At 35.5% G+C, this 18,929-nt stretch overlaps 2 protein-coding genes across 3 annotated transcripts; one reads left to right on the top strand and one right to left on the bottom strand.

Moving 5' to 3' along the window:
• Nucleotides 1–3,230: 3,230 nt before the first annotated feature.
• Nucleotides 3,231–6,503, top strand: LOC123911278 (pentatricopeptide repeat-containing protein At1g74900, mitochondrial). The gene has a single exon (XM_045962665.1). It carries the CDS (start codon nt 3,884–3,886, stop codon nt 5,366–5,368), a length of 1,485 nt encoding a protein of 494 aa, XP_045818621.1. The 5' UTR covers nt 3,231–3,883; the 3' UTR covers nt 5,369–6,503.
• Nucleotides 6,504–6,601: 98 nt separating this feature from the next.
• Nucleotides 6,602–11,571, bottom strand: LOC123911279 (mannose-1-phosphate guanyltransferase alpha-like). Of its 2 annotated transcripts, XM_045962667.1 has the most exons (13): nt 11,161–11,571; nt 10,886–11,065; nt 10,714–10,774; nt 10,420–10,466; nt 10,209–10,301; nt 10,002–10,092; nt 9,770–9,818; nt 8,268–8,384; nt 8,039–8,186; nt 7,702–7,794; nt 7,556–7,624; nt 7,074–7,116; nt 6,602–6,904 (listed from the first exon to the last, which is right to left on the bottom strand). In XM_045962667.1, the coding sequence occupies exons 1-13, from the start codon at nt 11,317–11,319 to the stop codon at nt 6,804–6,806; spliced, it is 1,251 nt and encodes a 416-aa protein (XP_045818623.1). In that variant the 5' UTR covers nt 11,320–11,571; the 3' UTR covers nt 6,602–6,803. The 2 variants fall into 2 exon arrangements, with proteins under 2 accessions (XP_045818623.1, XP_045818622.1); XM_045962666.1 differs by having other exon boundaries at nt 10,714–11,065; nt 11,161–11,516.
• Between the last annotated feature and the right edge of the window lie 7,358 nt (nt 11,572–18,929).

Raw genomic sequence — 18,929 nt, 5'->3', positions numbered from 1 at the left:
CAAGAGTTTAAATATGTCCTTTTTAGCAAGTAAAATTAACATTATTTTTAGGAATATTCTTTTTAAAATTGATTAATAATCAATTTTCATTTTACAAGTAGAATGAAACTCGAAATAAATAAAGAAACAAACACTTGATACACTATTTTTCATTCCCATTAGTATTAGATTTGAAGTTTATTCTTGTTCAAAAAAAAGATTTGAAGTTTATTGTGATCAAACTAATTTGAAAATTGCTCTTTTGACCCCTTAATTGCTCTCAGGCCCACAAAGTTACCCTCCAAGTCCAAGCTACTTTGGAATGCAGAATCCAAAATGTTAATACTTTGGAACATAGGATCCGAATTGGATCCTTTCATTTTCTGGAATTTTTTGGTAGTTTGGTTCAACCAAAGTTGCATAATGCATACTTTGAATCCTTAGTTATTTACAGTATTGTCACCAACCATATATTTACATTACATGAAATAAATAACTACCTCATATGCAGAATGAAGATTGATTTACAATAGATGCCTAAGTTTCAACCCTACACCGTTTGAGACCGTTATCCTGACTTCTAGTTGTTCCAGTGTCATGAAATTCCTTTCTCTTCATAGGTGAAGTAAAGCATGGTAATACTTCATAATTACAACCTAAACAAACCAAATATCCCAAATTAAACCTAAATAATCAAATTAAAACAAATCAAGCTCAATTGTAGAGAGCTTACACAAACACTGTCTGTGTCCCTGAATACCTATAATCTCAATTGTTACAATATTATCCTGGTAACTTTCAAATTGAAGCAATCAACCCTTGGCAATTTAACATTAACATATAGCAATATCCATTGGTAACACAGAAATGCAGTCTGTACCCGTACCAGCGGAGCAAAAACAGAATTTATTCACTAATCAGATCCTATAATTTTGTGGATCATTTGATTTCAGCAAACACATCCAAAGAATTTGTTCACTAACCAAAAGATAGTGCTCTGCTAATATTGCTCACTCACAAAACTGAACTGATGGACAACTCTGCCTTTGTGCCTATAAAAATCCAATTTGTACCGCAGATTCCAAATCTAAGTGAGTTCGGATTGCAGCTTCCAAACATCGGCGTTTTCGGATATGAAGTTGTTTTGCGCTAACCAAATAAACTCACAATTCAAAATTAAAAGCAAACCCATGGAGATTCAACTTTATGAATATACTAACTGGTTTCTAGTGGGATTGCAGTTGAGAAGAAGAAGAAGAAGATGGTGCGGCGGTGCAGCTATGTTTCTGACGAGGTTGCGGCAGAGAAGAAGATGGGGCGTTTTATGTTTTCTGGGTTAGCGTTTTCTGCTTCTGCGCTTTGTATCATATCGTCCGAAGTTGTTTTGATTTCGTAGTGTATAATACAAACCAACCTAGGTCCAAAATCATGGGTATTTTTGGGTTTTTGGGGGGCTGAGAGTACCATGGGGGCCTAGATAGCAATTTTCAACTAATTTTACTATAGGCTTAACTACACATTTAGTCTCTTACGTTTATTTTAAATTTCAATTTGGTCCCTTACGTTTAAAAAGTATCAATTTGGTCCCTTACGTTTATTTTAGGTTTCAAGTTAGTCATTTCCGTTAGTTTTGTCACTAACACCGTTTGAACAATACACGTGTCAGTGTGTACAAGTGCCACATGTCTGTCCACATATGCAAATTGACTGCCACGTGTGACAAAATTGACGGAAAAGACTAACTTAAAACCTAAAATAAACGTAAAGGACCAAATTGATATTTTTTAAACGTAAGCGACTAAATTAAAACCTAAAATAAATGTAAGGGACCAAATATGTAGTTAAACCTTTTACTATATATATAAATTTGATTTGAGGAGATTGAAAAGGTAGGTTGAAACGTAACAACTTTCGTCAAGTGATGCGGGGTGTATCTATCTGCAAGCACTCAGAAATTTAAGTCAATACGGGAGCAAGAGTGAGAAGTTTAGGGATAGGATAACATACTTGATGCTATGTAAAGTTGTTTGTTTATATAGGCGTCAGAAAGAAGTTGTTGGACATTGATGGGGTAGTCGATGAACAATGTCCATCATAGTTGAGCTTAGACGACAGTTAGAAGCATTATGTGCCATTTGGCCGTTACGAGTTGCCGTGACCTGAAGAGGATATGAGTTGGAGGGACTAGGGAAGACTGTGCATGACTGTGGTTTGTGGAAGTGGACTAAAATGAAGGCGGATGAATTCTTAAGGTAGTTCAAAACAAAATTTTTATTTTGAAAGTTGTATGATATAGGAGGTGGAAAATAGATGCGGAGATAAGGTAAAAAAAATATAAAAAAAAAATATTTTAGGATTATTTCTTTGCATCTTTTTTATATATAAAATTTATATTTATATTTCTTAAACAATAACCTTAGGCATTGTTAGCATTTCATTACTTAAAAAAAAAAAGAAATTAGTGAGGGGGGAGGATTAGAATATAGAGGTGGGATATCTAAATATGATGTTTTCTTTTCCGATCTCTGCCTTTCTTTTCTATATCTCATGAATTTCTGTTTTTATTTTCGGGGGTACTTCGGTTTGTACGAATCGAATTTTTTTGCCATGCTCAAAAATTTCGGTTAATAAAAACCGAAATTTTGTGTTTCAATTTTTTTTCTTCAGATTTCCTGCATAAATTCAACATTAGACCATCAACTTCCACAATTTATTTGAAATGCTAAATGATATTTGATTTGAGTAAACGACCACTCGTTGGGAAGCTTAGGGTGTCAAGATTACAAATATAATTTTTTTTTTTAGGGTTAACTATCCAATTTCATTTCATATGGAACAAAAGCTGAAACAGGGTTGATTCCTGTTTACTCCCACGTTCGATCCATCACTTACACTGTGAGAAATTCGGAACCTGCGAAACAAAATTAGGCGTTTTCATGATCCATTCGGAACCTACGAAACGAAATTAGGCGTTTCCGAAACTTAGATTCCGAATATGCTTGAATTCGTAACATGCCTTCCGAAATATCGCGATTCTTTAATTTCTGAACCCGAAATTGATATTTCAGGACTTGATCCATCCCCTTTAATTCTTTCTTAACGGATTGATTTTTGTGTGTGATTCAATTGGTTTTAACTTGTGTTGTTCTATGTTGTTCTTGATTTGTTGTTGTTGTTGTTGTTGTTGTTGTTGTGTGTGTAGACTAAACACTTTGTTTTAACATGTTATCATAATCATAAGTAAGTGTCTTTAAAAACTTAGGTGATGTGTTTACCTCAATTGTATCTGTTCCTCATTTTTTTCCTGCAACCATTCCTAGAATGAAAAAAAACCACATGTGAATTGAAGCTCTTTTTCTATATATTGTTCCATTGTTTTCTTTCTCTGCATCTCCATTTTACTTCTCCGCATCTTCCGAAGTTAACTTTTGTGTGCATAATTTAGGAATGTAACTTACCAAATAACAATTCCTTCACCGTGAATTGAATTCATGGAACACATATTTTCGCTCTAATTTGTGGTTTCAAAACTTGGAGGAAATCAGCTGAGAAATGAAAATGTATGAAATATCACTCCTCACAGTTAGAAACTATGTTGCAATTGCTGCTATAAATTAACAGGTTCCGAATGTAAGAGATTGCTATACACCTATACATATTGCAGTTGCTGCTAAGTTTTCTATCCATATTGCATTGTTTCGGAATCTAGTTTCCGAATTTAGGAGATTTCGTATCATAGATCCCAAAGCTAATTCTATTTTGGATTCTAGGATACAAATTAAACTGGGTTAAAATGGGGGTATTTTTGGATTTTTGAGGGGTCTATGAGCAACACAGGGGGCCTAAAAAGCAATTTTCTATTTCTCAAGAACAAAAAAAAAAAAAAAAATCATCGTCACCAACAATGTTGAACCAGTTACTGGTAAAACCAGCTCAACGAACCTTGAACACTTCCCATCTCTACCACCCAAAACCACGATTCTGTCTTCAACTCACAACCGTAGCCGAATCTCCACCGCCTCCAGAAGACGCCACCGTAGCAAAACTAGTCCTCGAATCAGATCCAAAATCCCTCGCCGAAACCCTATCAAACTACAGTTTCAAATGGACCCCAAACCTTGTCGACAACGTTCTCAAACGCCTCTGGAATCACGGACCCAAAGCTCTGCAATTCTTCAAACACCTAGACCGCCACCCAACCTACATTCACTCCACGTCCGCCTTCGAACATGCCATCGACATCGCTGCCCGGTTACGCGAATACAACACCGCTTGGGCCTTAGTGGGCCGTATGCGGGGTCTCCGTCGCGGCCCAACTCCCAAAACCTTCGCAATTTTAGCTGAAAGGTACGCAACCGGTGGAAAAGCCCACCGGGCTGTGAAAGTGTTTTTGTCTATGCATGAACATGGTTGCCACCAGGATTTGAATTCATTCAATACAATTCTTGATGTATTATGCAAAACGAAACGTGTTGAGATGGCTTATAATTTGTTTAAAATGTTTAAAGGTAGGTTTAAATGTGATAGTGTTAGTTATAATATTATGGCGAATGGTTGGTGTTTGATTAAACGAACGCCGATGGCGTTGCAGGTTTTGAAGGAGATGGTTGAGAGGGGAATTACGCCGACGATGGTTACTTATAATACTTTGCTTAAAGGGTATTTTAGGTGTGGTCAATTGAATGACGCTTGGGAGTTTTTCTTGGAGATGAAGAAGAGGAAGTGTGAAATTGATGTTGTTACTTATACTACAATGGTTCATGGGTTTGGTGTTGCTGGTGAGGTTAAGAGATCGAAGAGGGTTTTCGATGCCATGGTGAAAGAGGGTTTGGTTCCTTCTGTTGCTACTTATAATGCTTTGATTCAGGTTTTCTGTAAGAAGGATAGTGTACAGAATGCTTTGTTGGTTTTTGAAGAGATGGTGGGGAAAGGGTATGTGCCTAATTTGACTACTTACAATGTTGTTATAAGAGGTTTGTGTCATTCCGGTGAAATTGAGAAAGGTTTGGAGTTTATGAAGAGAATGGAGGAACATGGGTGTAAGCCAAGTGTTCAGACATACAATGTTGTGATACGTTATTATTGTGATGATGGGGAACTTGAAAAGGGTTTCGAGTTGTTTGAAAAGATGGGGAATGGGACTTGTTTGCCCAATTTGGATACCTATAATATTCTGATCAGTGCTATGTTTGTGAGGAAGAAATCAGAGGATTTGGTGGTGGCTGGGAAATTGTTGATAGAGATGGTTGGTAGAGGTTTCTTGCCGCGTAAGTTTACTTTTAATCGGGTGTTAAATGGACTTGTTCTAACGGGGAATCGAGAGTTTGCTAATGATATATTAAGAATGCAAAGCAGGTGTGGTCGAATTCTTCGTAATGTGAAATTATGACAATGTGTTGATTTGGTTCCCGAGAACATCCATTTATGTTGTCTTCCCCTGTGCATTATTACTTTGATTATGAACTGGTTGTTTAAGGTTCAAAAATGTCGTCACAAGTTTGAGAACAAAAATCAAGTCTTTCGTGGGGAAAATGAAACGTGTGAGTGGTGCAAGTTCCACAATGTTTGTACTAAGAATTCATGGGACAACAAATTGGTTTGGCATTTGGTCATGCAGTTTATTGTCCGAGGGTTGAGAGAACTTCCTAATTCACTGCTGTTCAATGAGAAAGTACCCACGGTAAAACATGGTTGGAGCTTTAAATCGTGTCTAGAAAGGAACATGGTTTTCATTTTTCTAGTTGGTTCTTCTGACTGTCTTCATTGTTCAAGACTAATCTGATTGCAACTGAAATTGATGAGAAGTCGTTTCCACTCCCTTCAGTGGTTGTAAGCTGTGATTTGATGCTTATCAGCTTATATTTATAAATAAGTATTCAGCTAGCATTGTCAAATGCCATTGTATTTAGTCTCTTTAATTCTGAGCAAACTATCTTTGAAGTCTCTCTGGTTTTAGGTAGGATTCTTTAGAATCTGAATACTTCCTGGCTCCTGCGCTTTTAATATCATCATGTCTATTGTCTAGCATATAGGATATCTGGGAATGGATTCCTTCCCCTGCAGTTTTCACTGCAGGAGGTCAGGTTCACATCTCAACCATTCATTTTTTAAATAAAAAATTGAAATTGCAGTGGTAATAAGATACAAGGCTGATATTTCACTGGAAAAAATGCATGGGAGAGGAGATCCCTTCCCAGGATATTTCTGGCCGCAACGATGACATCATTATTGGCAGCCTATTGTATGTTGAAGTATGAGCAGGCAGATCAGTAAAAGAACGATACTAAAGAGAGCTACTTGTGGTTGCTTCTGTTGCAAGTCATCGCAGCAATTGCAGTTAGTTGGTTACTTGCAGTTAGTTAGCTCGCAAAATGTTGCCGGCTAGATAGCTCTATCCAGTTAGAAAGTAGTTACAGTTAGTTAGAGCCGGTGCTCATAACCTGTGCCTATACAAGAATGTATTGTGCTCCATTATGAGTTGAATAAAATCTTCAAAGCTTTTTAAGAAGTTTTTATCCTTTTCTCTGAGTTCATTTCTTGTTATTGTATATGTTGAATATTTGCAGCAACAAAATAAGTTCCTTTACAAATGAGTTTGAAGGAGCAATCTGGGACTTGAAAGTTGAAACATGATATTTGAAATACTTTATTTCTTTTAAGTATTAATATAGCAGCACAACGTGTTTATACAACAATAAATACTGTGGTTCAAACATTGCGACAAAATGAACAATTTACACGTTTTTTGACTTCTAAACTAGATACTAAACACATTGTAAATACATGGAAAATAAAAATCCAACAGTAGGAGCAGAGGACGTGTTCTATAATATAATCTCATCTTGAACGCCGACATTTAAGGTCTTGTGTGGAAGGACAGTGCTATTAATAACCACTACCTCATCCTCAACAGCAACAGATTCACCTAGTACACAGCATGAGAACAAGATTTGCAGAGTTAGTATTTTTGTTAGTACCTCTGCTCCTAAATATCAAAGTCAATTATCCACGCACGAGAAATTTAAGAGAATCTTATATTTAAGAACGGAGGCAATAATAAATAAGAAAGAATATGAAGATGTTAAGAAAGGTACCAAGAATAGTGACCCCAAGTTTTGCATTGTAATCTCCACGACCCTGAATTAGTTTACACAATTTAGCAAAGCAAATTGGAAATAAAAGCAAATGTAAAGATAAGATATGAAAAATGTAACGCAGCAAGTAGCATTTTTTATGAACATGCTCGAGCACATCACCCTCAACATTGGTACAGAAATGAGGGATCATGGGACAAAACATTTTGGATGACAAAAAGCAAAAAATTACCATATTTTGAAGGAAAAACATATATTCGAGTCTTAAAAGGTATACATTCAGGATTACGATGTGCAATTGTGCATGATGCTTGTCATACAGGAGAAATGGGATGGGAATGAAGCATAATAATTGCTTATTGCAGCAAAAATGCATTATTAACAGCTTCTTAGCAATCTCAAAAACCAAGTAACAGAAAATACAAAAAAAGCCTTTTAGTTGGTGGAACAATTTAGTTTAATACTAAAATTTGAAAACTTGCCTGGACACGGGCCCATCGTCCAATGGAGGATTTCCATCCAACAATTGCATGAATAACAACAGCATTCTCCTGAAAGATGAAATATATAAAATTAAAAGCTCCAAAAATGCTTATGCATTTCAAAATCAATTAACGTGTAGACTTGCCTTGATTTCGACATCATCAAGGACTATACAATTTATGAGCCTTGCACCAGCTCCTATACGAGCATTTGCTGATATTGATACGCCAGGACCAATCTGTTCAATTACAGTAACAAAAGTCAATTTGCATAACATCTCAAGACATTTAGATTTTCTTGGACCTCTCTCTCAAAACGATAAAAAATTACATATATTATGTACCATAAGTACAACTGATAACACTAAGTTGTTGCAAATAAAAAATATTTCACATATCAAGACTGAAACTGAGCAATTAAGATGACCCTGAAAGCCTCTGGGTAAAGAACTAGATATCGAAGAAAAAGAGTTGAATATTAACCTTTGCAGACGGATGCACTTTTGCTGATGGGTGAATATAAACATCACCAATGATGCAGGCTTTCTTAATACCATCTCCATTTTCTAATAGGTGGGGGGCTGTGTGACGAAATTGCGAAAGATACAAGGCCGAACATTTTATGGACATTCTGCAAGCATTAAGTCAAAATATACGATATTCACACATGAAGGAAATGATTAATATATAACATGATAAGACTCAAGCTTACCCAGGAGTTTTGATTTGTTCCCAAAAATCCACGGTTTCATATATATACAACTGTTTCTTCCCTGCAAGAGGTGAGAGGATATCTTGATCCAATCTGACATAATTGGCGGTAAGACTCCTACAGAAGAACTCTTCAGAATCAGATTACAATAAACCATATAAACTATCCTTATTTTCATGCTGTATAGTGTTTACAAAAAGAGCAACCACAAGTCTTTTCCACCTACATAGATCAAACGGCAACATAATGTCCTGCTATGAATCATTTATAAGTTTACAGCATTTAACTTGGTCTCGTTCTAGTTCTCACTGATGGATTATCTTCCGTTCTATCACACATGTACACCCACCTAAGGCAAGATTCTATCATCTTTTCTATAATAGGTGGAGTTATATGTACTTATTCCCTAATGATTTTATTTCAAATACTATCTAGTCTTGTGTGACCAGACCACACATGCATCATAGCATTCTCAGCTCAACAACACTGATATTATTTTCCTATTGGCTTTTAACTACCCATCATTCTGTTCCATATAACATTGCAGGACTTATCACTGTGCAGTAGAATTTGTCTTTACGCTCGAATAGTGATTATTTTTATCAAAATTAAACTCAAAAGCATTCCTCCATTTCATCCACCCTGGTTAGATCCTATGGTATTTTCATGATGTATATTTATATAAATATTTTTCCAGAATCTAAATTGAACTAAATGTGACCTCAATAATGAATCTTAAACCAATATTAAGTTTAGGCTTGGGAACTACATAATGTACGTATATCAAATTTCAAATATCAAACTATACCCATTCCACCTAATGTTGATTATCTAGAAACTATATTCTTTTGTAAGACAACATGTTGTCCTTGGATTATTTGGATGGGGGACTAATCCCCACTAGGGTGTTAACTTAGACCTAGCCACAAGTTGCATAACAGTGGGTTGTTGAACCTTTGCACTGCAGGCATCGTCCTCCTAAAAGGGCAAATTTCAAAAGATGCAATACTATTCTACAACTAAAAATCACATATTATAGCTTCATATCCCGTCTGCTATTCCTGAATGCATAAATACGTTTGTGTGGAATTTCAGTAAAACAAGTTATTGAGGGAATAAACCATAGGTCAACTAGGTAAGCGACGAGTGTGCAAAAATCCATGCTTAAATGCTTTACTCTGTGATATGTGGTGGACTTAACTATGAGAATTGCCAATATTGTTGACAAGCATATAACTTTTAAAATTACTTGTCAGTTTTAACAAATGTTATACTAAAAGTCAATTGAAAATTTATAAGTGTATATAAAAAGAAGCAAATGTTCACGTTCGAGATTTGATTAAGCCAAATAGTTAAATATATGCAAATAGTTGAGATACTTGATGAGAACTTAAGTTTCAGTTCATTGCATGGATTGCTCTCGGTTATGTTACTAATTTCCAAAAGTCATGGCAGGCAAAATTTTGAAAAATAGTAAACTTTTAGTTATCACAAGTACAAACCTTGAGTCTGGCTGCATTGCTTCAAAACTGGAGACACGTCTTAAGTTAGCTGCAAAATAGTAAAATGACACCTAAATTATACTCCATTTATATACAGGAGGACAAATTCCAGTTATTTATTCTTCTTTATATCCAGCACAAATTACATAAATGAAGATTCTCACATTTTAAAATATAAATACAAACTTCATATTTCTTTAATAATGGATGTGGCTTAACATATTTCACTTACCTCTGTCTTTCCGCTGAGAAGAAACACCCTCAATGGCAGTAAAGATATCTGGTGTAAATATATACACACCACAATTTATACGATCACTAACCTGCATTCAAGTAAAATGACAGCATAAGCCAGAAAATGGAAGGAGGGGAGAAAGGAACATTTTTCATATTATAGTTCAGCAATTCAAGACATAACGTCACAAGCACGGAAACATACAAAAGTTTCAGGTTTCTCTGTGTAATGCAAGAGTTCATTAGTGACTGGATCAGCTACCAATTCCCCAAATTCGCTGGCTGATTCTGGAGAAACCTTCAAAAAGAGGACAAATGGATCAGTAAAAATTGGATGCTAATCACCAAAATGTCTTGGTCAAAACAAAAAGCACCAAAATGTCACTATGAAAAACAATGTGTATGCGATGTCCAACCTTGACAACCAGTATTGTTCCCATGCCACCATATTTTTTGTGAGCATCTGTAAGCAACCATATACAGAAAAATCAACAATTAATTGTTCATTCTAGCAGTGATGCAACAGTTAAAGAGATGTCAATGAAGTAAAAATTACTACTCACTGTACTCAGCAAAAAAAAAAAAAAAACACAGAGTGTCCCCGTGAGCTTAACTAAGTTGATAGAGAGACATTGCATTTTATATGCAGAGGTTGGGTTGGAACCTGAGATACTAACAACACAAAGAGTGTAACTGAGAAAAGAAATTACCAAGCATTTGTGGGAGTGGAAAACTGCAGCAAACATCACAATTGAGCAAGAAAATATGCGACTGCAAAAGAAAATACGATGAACCCCATGAACATGAACATGAACATGAACATATTACTAATACAAGGTAGTTAGCAAGCATATAAGAAATTGATAGGTAAAGATAAAAAACCGGATCTTCTTCCATGATTAGATCTTTAAAGTTATAAAGACCACCAGCTGAACCATGTGGTTTGTCTTCCTTCAAGTACCTAACAGGTAGTTTAAGTTCGTTGGAGATTGAGGATACATATAATGCGAATTCGCGTTCTTCATAGAATCCAATAAGATAAATCTTAGCCAAATTAGGAATCTGAGGTGAGGGAACAAACAAAAACAATAATATTAAACAAAGAAGAAGATATGAAAATTGAAATGTGAGAGAGAGAATGAATGAGAGAATAGTACTTTTTGACAAGCGGAGGAGATTGGGTGATGAACCATGGGTTGTCCGGCTAATGGAAAAAGTGGTTTTGGAACGTTGAATGATAATGGACGGAATCGAGTACCTTTGGTGGGTCCTCCAACCATAATAACCGCCACTACTCTCTCCTCTGCAATTACCATATTTTTCTCGCTCAGATGAGATCCACTACTCTCTCTCTCTCTCTCTCTCTCTCGAAGAACCAGGTCTAGGAATGACAATGAGGTTGTTAAATGTTGATGATGATATTTGTACGATAAATGTGCGGGGGTGGGTCACAGTAACCAACAAAATATGTGAAAGTGTAATGAAGCTTCCAATCCCAAACACACAAGAAGAGTGTGTGAGAGAGAGAGGGGGAAATTTTAACTGTCTGCTCTTACACCGTTACAGTTGCAGTTGCTATTGCACCTTCTCTTAAACAAAACAAAACAAAACAATACTAAACCCGGCCCAATGTTATAACGGGTGGTTATTTTACTAAACCCAACCCGGAGTACCATATGTGGTTTGAGTTTGGGTTTTGGTCAAACCAACCCAATCCGGCCCACGTACACCCCTACTCCGGTATACCATTTACGTGATGATTGTGATTGGTCCACAAATAGTATTAATATAAAAAAATAATTAATAAATATTATTTTTAAACCATTCAGAATTATTAACTTCAACAAATGTACTAATACATATTCACATAATATGTGAGACTCTTTAAATATTTCATTCAAAGAAATTATTTATTTAAAAAGTGGAACACTCCAATTCATTTCACATATTTTCATAAAAATTTCACAAAAATTGGCATTGAAACCAAGTGTGACATTGAAATTAAGATATATATATATATAGGGGGCTGCTAATTTAGACCCAGTTGGGTCTAAATTAGCAAGGTGCACCTTTTGAGTTGGACAAAAATACCCATTTTTTAATTTTTTGGAAGAATAGAGCAACAGGGGCATTTCTGTAATTTTCTGCAATTTTACACGGGCCCCCCACTTCTTTTTCCCCCCCCCAGACACGTGGCAGCTTCGCATTTGACAAAAATCGCGCGCGTGCAGCACACGCGCCGACAGGCGCGCGTGGTGGAAAGGATGACGCGGAGAGAGAAAGCCTTTTTAAAAGGCAGGCCACGTGTCAGCATATGATTGGCTGCGTTAATTTTTTTTCATTTTATACTTTAAACACGATTATTTCGTCGTAAATTAATTTTTTATTTTTTAATTTTTATACCAAAATTCATAATTTTTTTTTCTCTACAAATAGAGACTTGGTTTGTTTGATTTGGACACCGAAAAAAAAACGCAATTTTTCACTACTTTAAACTCGATTATTTCGTCGTAAATTAATTTTTTATTTTTTATTTTTTATACCAAAATTCATAATTTTTTTTTCTCTACAAATAGAGACTTGGTTCGTTTGATTTGGACACAGAAAAAAAAAACCCAATTTTTCACTACCTTAATCTCATCAAATAACTAATAATCAACTTACTGAAACCATTTTACCAGCAAAATGGTTTCAGTTTACAACTCTCTGAAACCATTCTACCAGATAAATGGTTTCAGAAGCAAACACAATTAATAAATTACTCACTGAAACCATTCTACCAGTAAAATGGTTTCAGAATACAACTATGTGCAACCATTCTACAAGCTAAATGGTTTCAGAAGCAAATAACTAATAATCTACTTGCTGAAACCATTCTACCAGCAAAATGGTTTCAGATTACAACTCTCTGAAACCATTGTACCAGATAAATGGTTTCAGAAGCAAACACAATTAATAAATTACTCATTGAAACCATTCTACCAGTAAAATGGTTTCAGAATACAACTATGTGCAACCATTCTACAAGCTAAATAGTTTCAGAAGCAAATAACTAATAATCAACTTGCTGAAACCATTCTACCAGCAAAATGGTTTCAGATTACAACTCTCTGAAACCATTCTACCAGATAAATGGTTTCAGAAGCAAACACAATTAATAAATTACAACACACAAGTAACGTATTTAGTACGATACACATAATTTAAAATGCAATAGAACATATAAATAACGAGATTAAGGAAGTGAAAAATTATGTTTATATATTACTATGAAACCATTTAGCTGGAAGAATGGTTTCAGAGAGTTATACTGTGAAACCATTCTAGCAGTAAAATGGTTTCAGAGGCAAACAATTAAGAATCAACTCCCCTGAAACCATTCTATCAGTGAAATGGTTTCAAAGTACAACGCTCTGAAACCATTGTACCAGCTAAATGGTTTCAGAATGGTTTCAGAAGCAAACAATTAAGAAATTACTCACTGAAACCATTCTACCAGTAAAATGGTTTCAGAGAGTTATACTGTGAAACCATTCTACCAGCTAAATGGTTTCACAGTATTATATAAAGATAATTAAAGGTAGTGAAAAATTGAGTTTTTTTTTTTGTGTCCAAATCAAACGAACCAAGTCTCTATTTGTAGACAAAAAAAAATTATGAATTTTGGTATAAAAAATAAAAAATTAATTTACGACGAAATAATCGAGTTTAAAGTAGTGAAAAATTGCGTTTTTTTTTCGGTGTCCAAATCAAACAAACCAAGTCTCTATTTGTAGAGAAAAAAAAATTATGAATTTTGGTATAAAAATTAAAAAATAAAAAATTAATTTACGACGAAATAATCGAGTTTAAAGTATAAAATGGAAAAAATCACGCAGACCCATTCATATGCTGACACGTGGCTGCCTTTTTCAAAAGCAAATTTTCTCTCTCCAGCTTATAATCTAGTGTGGCGCAGACAGGATGGTAGGATGATCTGGGCTGTCTGATTGATCAGACAGTCTTAATGAGATCACATCTTGGCTGTCTGATGGAAATCAACGGTCTGTAACCATGGTCCTTCCGTACGCGCGCGACACTGGATCCACGTCTATTAATTTTTAAGAAGGTGGGGGCGCGTGTTGTTATTTTTTTTTTTATGTAAAATTACAGAAATGCCCCTGTTGCTCTATTCTTTCAAAAATTAATAGAATGGGTATTTTGGTCCAACTCAAAAGGTGCACCTTGCTAACTTAGACCTAACTAGGGTCTAAGTTAGAAAACCCCATATATATATATATATATATATGGACAAAACTTACATGCATTTCCATACATGGATTTCTTACTTTTCCACTCACAAAGAGGTGGTTATTTGTGTTTTTTTATTTTGAAAAAATAAAAGAAAATTATTTTTTAATAAAAAAAACTACCTCTTTGTGAGAGGAAAAGTAAAAAATGCATGTATGGAAATGCATGTAAGTTTTGTCCTATATATATATATATATATATATATATATATATATATATATATATATATATATATATATATATATATTTGAATTTGGATTTACTGCTGTTAGATATCCCACAGTTTCACAAAGTTTCTTAAATCTAGACCATCAAAGTAATCCAATGAACCAGATACAACAACAACACTGTTCATCTTCATCTATTCTCTTTCGTTTCTCCGACTCACCCTCTCTCCGCCGGCCAACCTCACTCGCCGACCACCCTCTCTCCGTCGTTCCTCGTGTCTCTCTCACTCTCTATACCAGTCACCTGTTGGTGTAAGCCCTAGAGGCCAATTATTTATGATTGCATGATACTTGTATTGAATAATTCATTTATTAAATAAAGGCTCTTCTTTATTATGTTTATGTGTTAAAGTAATAAAGTCCTTAGAATAGTTAGTTCATTAAGTGGAACGTTAAGTATGACTTAATCGTGAGAATCCATTAAACATAAGAACACTATTCTTGAAGCATCCGTAGTCAAGCTTTAAAGTGAAATGAGATAACATTAAACCATAGAGGATCATAGATAAAGAGTTATCAAGTCTTCACATAGATATAAATGTTAAGGGTAACATTTGTATCGGATTGACCCACCGTGAGAATACTACATAGTGTGTTATGAAATGTCATAAGATATTCTCATAGTGATAAGTGGTGTATTTCACCCTTCGACCTGAAATCACTATGTACCCTATATGTAGGAGTGTATTACCTTGTTGCCATTCAAACGTTATCCGTAACAGGATGACTATAAAGTTGGTTGATGGGTATTCCACGAATCATGCTGAGGGACATGAGTGACCTAGATGGAATTTGCCCCTCCTACATAACAGGAGATATGTCTATGGGCCCAATATTGAACTTAGCAAGGGTGACATACTATGCCTTGTGTTCAATATAGACATAAGGGTAAAAGGGTAATTATACACAAGATATTTATCACGGAAAGGTTTGTCAGATCACGTGACATTCTTGTGACTTGGGTAGCAGTGATGTGTTGCTAGATACCGCTCACTGTTTATAATATTGAGATTAATATTATTGCCAACGTCATAGGAACCTACAGGGTCACACACATTAGGATAGTTAATGACGGGAGAAATAAGTATGACTTATTAGTGGGGTGCGATTAGTAACAGTAGGTTATTGGGCTTGCGAAGTCCAATAACCGCTTTGGCCTGAAGACAACATAAGAAGCTCTATAAATAGAGCCTTATGCAATTCAGTCTGGTGTTACACACATAATCCAAATTTTAGAGAAACCCTAAAATTCTCTAAAACCCTAACCGCACTAAATCTCCCTCTACCGTCGTATTGCAGCTAGCACTAAGAGGTGAACGGAAACTGTTCGTGTGGACCGGCTAGAGGTGCTGCGATCGTGCGGTGCTTGTGATCAATTCAGAATCGAGGAATTGTTCTTCAAAGGTAATAACCGAAACCCTGATCATGTCCATTCACAAGGATCCATCGAAGGAAAATTTTAATTTCCGCTGCGTTTTACACTCTGTTTTAAATACGATTTTCCTTCAGTGGTATCAGAGCCACTTGTGAAACCATGAATCGGTTTGTTGCTTATTACTGTTTTATTAATATGGTTTTGAATCAGTATTAATAATAATAATAACAAGGATTAATAAAATTTGATTGATCGGTTTTAAAATATATATGTGATATATAATTATGATACGACGCGTCGGTGTATGTGATACACTGATAGTGTCATTCATTCGAATGTTTAAGTGATTGGCGTTTAATTTGGATGATTGTGAGCGTGAGCTTCAGAACCGTTTTTGGTGAAGCATCATATATCCGATCGTTCATCTAGAACTAGCAGTCCTGAAACGTTTTGATGTATGACCGTTGTATTAGGGTTCATAACAATGTAAGTGTTATATTGTTATGAAAACAGAAACGGCTAGGGTTCATATCCAAGCATCAAACGTTGATGCAATTAGGGTTTGTATCCTGAAACAGAGTACAAGTGTTGTGCTCATTAAAGTGATCAATCATGATATTTTATTAATTGGGCTAATTTAATGATAATAACTATGTGTTTATTGTTATTGAATTCTAATTTATATTATTCGAATTCAACATTTTTCTTTGTTACAAAAAAACCTTTGGGTTTATCTGTAATGTTACAAAAAAAACCTTTTGATTTACTGCGTTTATCTGTATAAAAAAAACTTGTGGATTTATCTGTAAAAATACATTCAGCCAATGAATGGGCTTTCAATGCTGTCCAATATCCCCCTTTTTTCCAAAAATTCTTACGATTTTTTTTTTTGGATATAGAAGTGCGCTTTTTTGGAACTGCCATACATTATGGTCTTAGTCCTTTTATTTTGTTTTGTTTGGGATTTTAAATACGGCCTGCGTGTCGTGCTTCTCTTATATCTCTTGATGTAATTCTCTTCTCATCTCATACTCCCTCGCATGTAACGCGAGTATTCTTATAGTAATGTAATATAAGATTAGTAAACAGGACAGGAAGGACAGCCATGGAGATCTAACTTGGAGAAGCATAGATCGTTCTTAGGAATAGCATAGGTTCTCTCATTGGCTTGAGGGAACAAAATTTCGCTAGGGGCCATAACCATGTCATTTTATTATATTATGTATGTTGATGCATGTTATGATTGGAGTGACGTTATTATATGTAAGCCGTGGTGAGGTGAGATCTAATTAAATAAAAACCCTAAAAAGAATCTATATTAAGTTTTATGCTTTCCAAAGAATAGCACCCTTCAAGATCAATATCGATCAATGTAGGTTTTGCCAACGTAAAGTGCATTGTCTATATTGATAAGTTGCGGTGAGGTAACCAGTTTACCCGATTGTTATTCATTGGGTCTAACTTAACTAAAAGAAATATAATATGATTATATGATTTTAGAAGCAAGTGTTGGGTTAATCCATATGATGGATTAGAATAAGTGTTATTCACCCAACAGAAAGGATATGAGAGTTGTATGAGATACAATTGGAAAGGAGTTTCCTACCTAAAATAACTATGTTTTGTGTAATCAGTCCAACGCTGACTTAGAACATAGTAAAATATGGATCTCATTCCCACTAGAAAATCTTCCAACGGGATTTTCCGAATCAAATGTCGAGGGTCATTTGTTTTGAGTAAAATAGTGGGAGGCGCATGTTTAATTAAATGCCTAATTAAATATGACTTAAAATTATTTAATACTTATATCTTCACTTTCTTATAATGTAGATCATCATGACAAACAACAACACATCAAACAGTATTATGCGAAGCATTCTTGACAAAGAGAAATTGTCTGGGACAAATTTTCTCGATTGGCATCGTAACTTGAGGATAGTCCTCATGCACGAGAAAAAGCTGTATGCTATAGAGGAACCTCAGCCTGACCCTGAGGAGGAACCTGCTGCCAATGCTCCTAAGGCTCAAAGGGACGCTTATCAGAAGCGTGTTGATGATGCCTTGGATGCAAAATGTCTCATGCTGGCTACCATGACCTCAGAGCTTCAGAAGCAACATGAGGAAATAAATGCGTTCGATATGATCGAACACTTGAAAACGCTTTACCAAGAGCAAGCCAGAATTGAGAGGTTTGAGGTTTCCAAAGCCCTTTTTCAAGCTAAGCTAGCTGAAGGATCTCCTGTAAGTACACACGTTTTCAAGATGATTGGGTACGTGGGGAACTTGGCAAAATTGGGATTTCCGCTCGGTGATGAGCTTGCAACTGATCTCATCCTGCAATCGTTGTCGGAGAGCTTTAATCAGTTTGTCCTGAACTTCACCATGTCAGACATGGAGAAAACTCTACCACAACTATTAAACATGTTGAGACAAGCTGAACAAAACATGAGATCAAAAGGGAAGTCGAATCAAGTTCTAACGATCGGCAATGGGAATCACAAGGGCAACAAAGGAAAGGGCGGAAAAGGGAAGGGCAAGGAAGTTGTCAAACCCAAACCTAACCCTAAAGCTTTGAAGCCTACTAGTGGCATTGCAAAGGAGGGTAAGTGCTTCCACTGTAACAAGAATGGACATTGGAAGAGGAACTGCCCAAAATACCTGGAGGACAAGAAGAATGGAATAGAGAGTTCCAACTCAGCAGGTATCTTTGTTATTGAAATTAATTTATCTACTTCTTCTACATGGGTATTAGATACCGGATGTGGTTCTCACATTTGTACTAATGTGCAGGGGCTGCAAAGGAGTAGAGATTTGGCTAAAGGAGAAGTCGACCTACGAGTGGGAAATGGAGCAAGAGTTGCCGCATTAGCTGTAGGAGTTTTTAATTTGACTTTACCTTCTGGTTTAATAATACAGTTAGAGAACTGTTTTTATGTACCTGCCATTAGCAGAAATATTATTTCTATTTCTTGTTTGGATAAACTTGGATTTTCATTCATAATAAAGAACAATTATTGCTCCATTTATTTAAATG

Source organism: Trifolium pratense, linkage group LG2 (assembly GCF_020283565.1).
Source record: "Trifolium pratense cultivar HEN17-A07 linkage group LG2, ARS_RC_1.1, whole genome shotgun sequence".
Taxonomy (NCBI): domain Eukaryota; kingdom Viridiplantae; phylum Streptophyta; class Magnoliopsida; order Fabales; family Fabaceae; genus Trifolium; species Trifolium pratense.
The sequence above is the reverse complement of the archived record's forward strand: the minus strand, read 5'-3'. Positions and strand labels throughout refer to the sequence as shown.

Bases quoted from the DNA above. Each gene is read 5' to 3' on its own strand.
- LOC123911278 (XM_045962665.1), top strand. From the start codon at position 3,884: ATGTTGAACCAGTTACTGGTAAAACCAGCTCAACGAACCTTGAACACT.
- LOC123911279 (XM_045962666.1), bottom strand. From the start codon at position 11,319: ATGGTAATTGCAGAGGAGAGAGTAGTGGCGGTTATTATGGTTGGAGGA. The intron at 8,385-9,769 runs GTTTGTACTTGT...GTTCTTCTGTAG, and splicing joins GCAATGCAGCCAGACTCAAG to GAGTCTTACCGCCAATTATG. The intron at 7,117-7,555 runs GCAAGTTTTCAA...AAACTAATTCAG, and splicing joins GACGATGGGCCCGTGTCCAG to GGTCGTGGAGATTACAATGC.